The sequence below is a fragment of the Cebus imitator genome, unplaced genomic scaffold (assembly GCF_001604975.1).
Source record: "Cebus imitator isolate Cc_AM_T3 unplaced genomic scaffold, Cebus_imitator-1.0 Scaffold165, whole genome shotgun sequence".
Lineage (NCBI taxonomy): Eukaryota > Metazoa > Chordata > Mammalia > Primates > Cebidae > Cebus > Cebus imitator.
Window position 1 is genome coordinate 1,093,785 of NW_016107480.1, and position 1,581 is coordinate 1,095,365.

General features: G+C 66.0%; 1 protein-coding gene across 1 annotated transcript; it reads right to left on the reverse strand.

Moving 5' to 3' along the window:
• Window positions 1-373: 373 nt before the first annotated feature.
• Window positions 374-1,319, reverse strand: HDGFL1 (HDGF like 1). The gene has a single exon (XM_017544081.2). The coding sequence runs from the start codon at window positions 1,181-1,183 to the stop codon at window positions 464-466; it is 720 nt and encodes a 239-aa protein (XP_017399570.1). The 5' UTR covers window positions 1,184-1,319; the 3' UTR covers window positions 374-463.
• Between the last annotated feature and the right edge of the window lie 262 nt (window positions 1,320-1,581).

The following is a 1,581-nucleotide window of genomic DNA, read 5'->3' on the forward strand; positions in this document are numbered from 1 at the left end:
GCGAGAGCCAGGTGGCCTTCCATCCAGGGGCCGGGAATGACTATGGAGGGTGGGTTGGAGGAGGACGGGATGGGGAAGGGGGGAAAGGCAGTCCCAGTTTGAAGGCGGTGGTCATGATGGTTGGGGAAAGGGTGGGGGGAGTTAGGGGAGTGCTGGTGGGAGGAACAGGGGGAGGGAGGGTGATGGTGGGCGAGAGGAGAGGAAAGCGGGGATGGTGGCCTCACTTTATCCCAGGGAACTGAGGGCCTGACTCAGATCACAGAGGCGTGGCGGCACAGAGTCGAGAGCCAAGTGGCCTTCCATCCAGGGACGGGGCATGACTACGGAGAGTGGGTTGGAGCGGGACGAGATGGGGATGGGGGAAAGGCAGTCCCAGTTTGCAGGCGGTGGCCAGATTCCCCAGGAAGAGCCAGGCCGCGGCAGGAACGGGGGGGCGGGGGGGCTCTTCTGGAAACGCTGGTAACTACAGGCTGTCGCGATCTCCGCCGCCCGGGCCCTCGGCATCCCACTCCTGGGAGGGCTCCTCGTCATCGGCTTCTTCCTCCTGGAGCTCCTCCTCCTCTGGCTGGGACTGCTCGCAGGTCAGGCCGGGCTCGCTGGGGGCACTGCCGTTCTCCACCGCCACGAGGAGCGGACTCTCCCCGTCGACGTCCGCCGCTGCCTCCGCCTCCGCCTCCTCCTCCTGGTCGGCGGCGGCCTTCTTAGGCCGTTTGGGGGCGTCCTCCGGCGGGTCCCCCGCGCTCCTCTTCAGCGGCCCCTTCTCCTCCTCGGCGGGCTCGTTGCCGCCCGGCTTCCTCGGCTCGTCGCCGCCGCCCTCGGCGTGGTTCGGCTTGTCCGCGTCGCTCTCTGCGGCCTCGGGCTCCGGCCGGGGCCCGTCTCCACCGCCCTTCTCCGGGGCGAACACGCAGTCGGAGGCCTGGACCGTGGGGTTGTTCTCGATCTCCCACAGCCCCTCGCGGAAGCCGCGCCTCTTGTTGGGCTTGCCGAACTTCTCCTTGGACTCCTGGTACGGGAACAGGCGTTTGGGGCTCAGGAAGGCCGTCTCGTGGGTTCCGAAGAAAAACACCTGGTAACGGTTGGGCTGGGTCATGTGCTCTACCCGCGCCGGCCAGTGGGCATAGCCCTTTAACTTGGCAAACACCAGGTCCCCGCTCTTGTACTGGGGCAGGCGGTAATCCGACATGGTTGGCTCTGCGGACCCTGCCTGGGCCACACCGGAAGGAGACGCCGGAAGCAGACTCCGGAGTCTGCGCACGCGCGGCAAGGGCGGCCGCTGGGCGGGCGTTGTCGCGAGACCTGCTAGAGGGGCCGAGGCCACCTATTGGCAAGCAACGCTCGGGGCCCCGAGAAGATTCCTCTGCGAAGCCTGTGCTGTCTCCAGAACGCCCGAAGCCCGTTGGACCCATTCTCGGACGCCATGATGTCTAGAATGCTGAAGGAAATAGGTGGGATGGCCGGGTGGCGGTTGTGCGTTCTGTGGCCTTGTGCGGCTAATCAGTCTCTACGGCACCTGGACCAGACGGTTGCATAGTTTAAATAAACGGTGCCAGAGCCGCCTAGAAAGGGGGCGATATGAGAAGA

Excerpts from the sequence above, each read along its gene's own strand:
- HDGFL1 (XM_017544081.2), bottom strand. The coding sequence starts at position 1,183 with ATGTCGGATTACCGCCTGCCCCAGTACAAGAGCGGGGACCTGGTGTTT.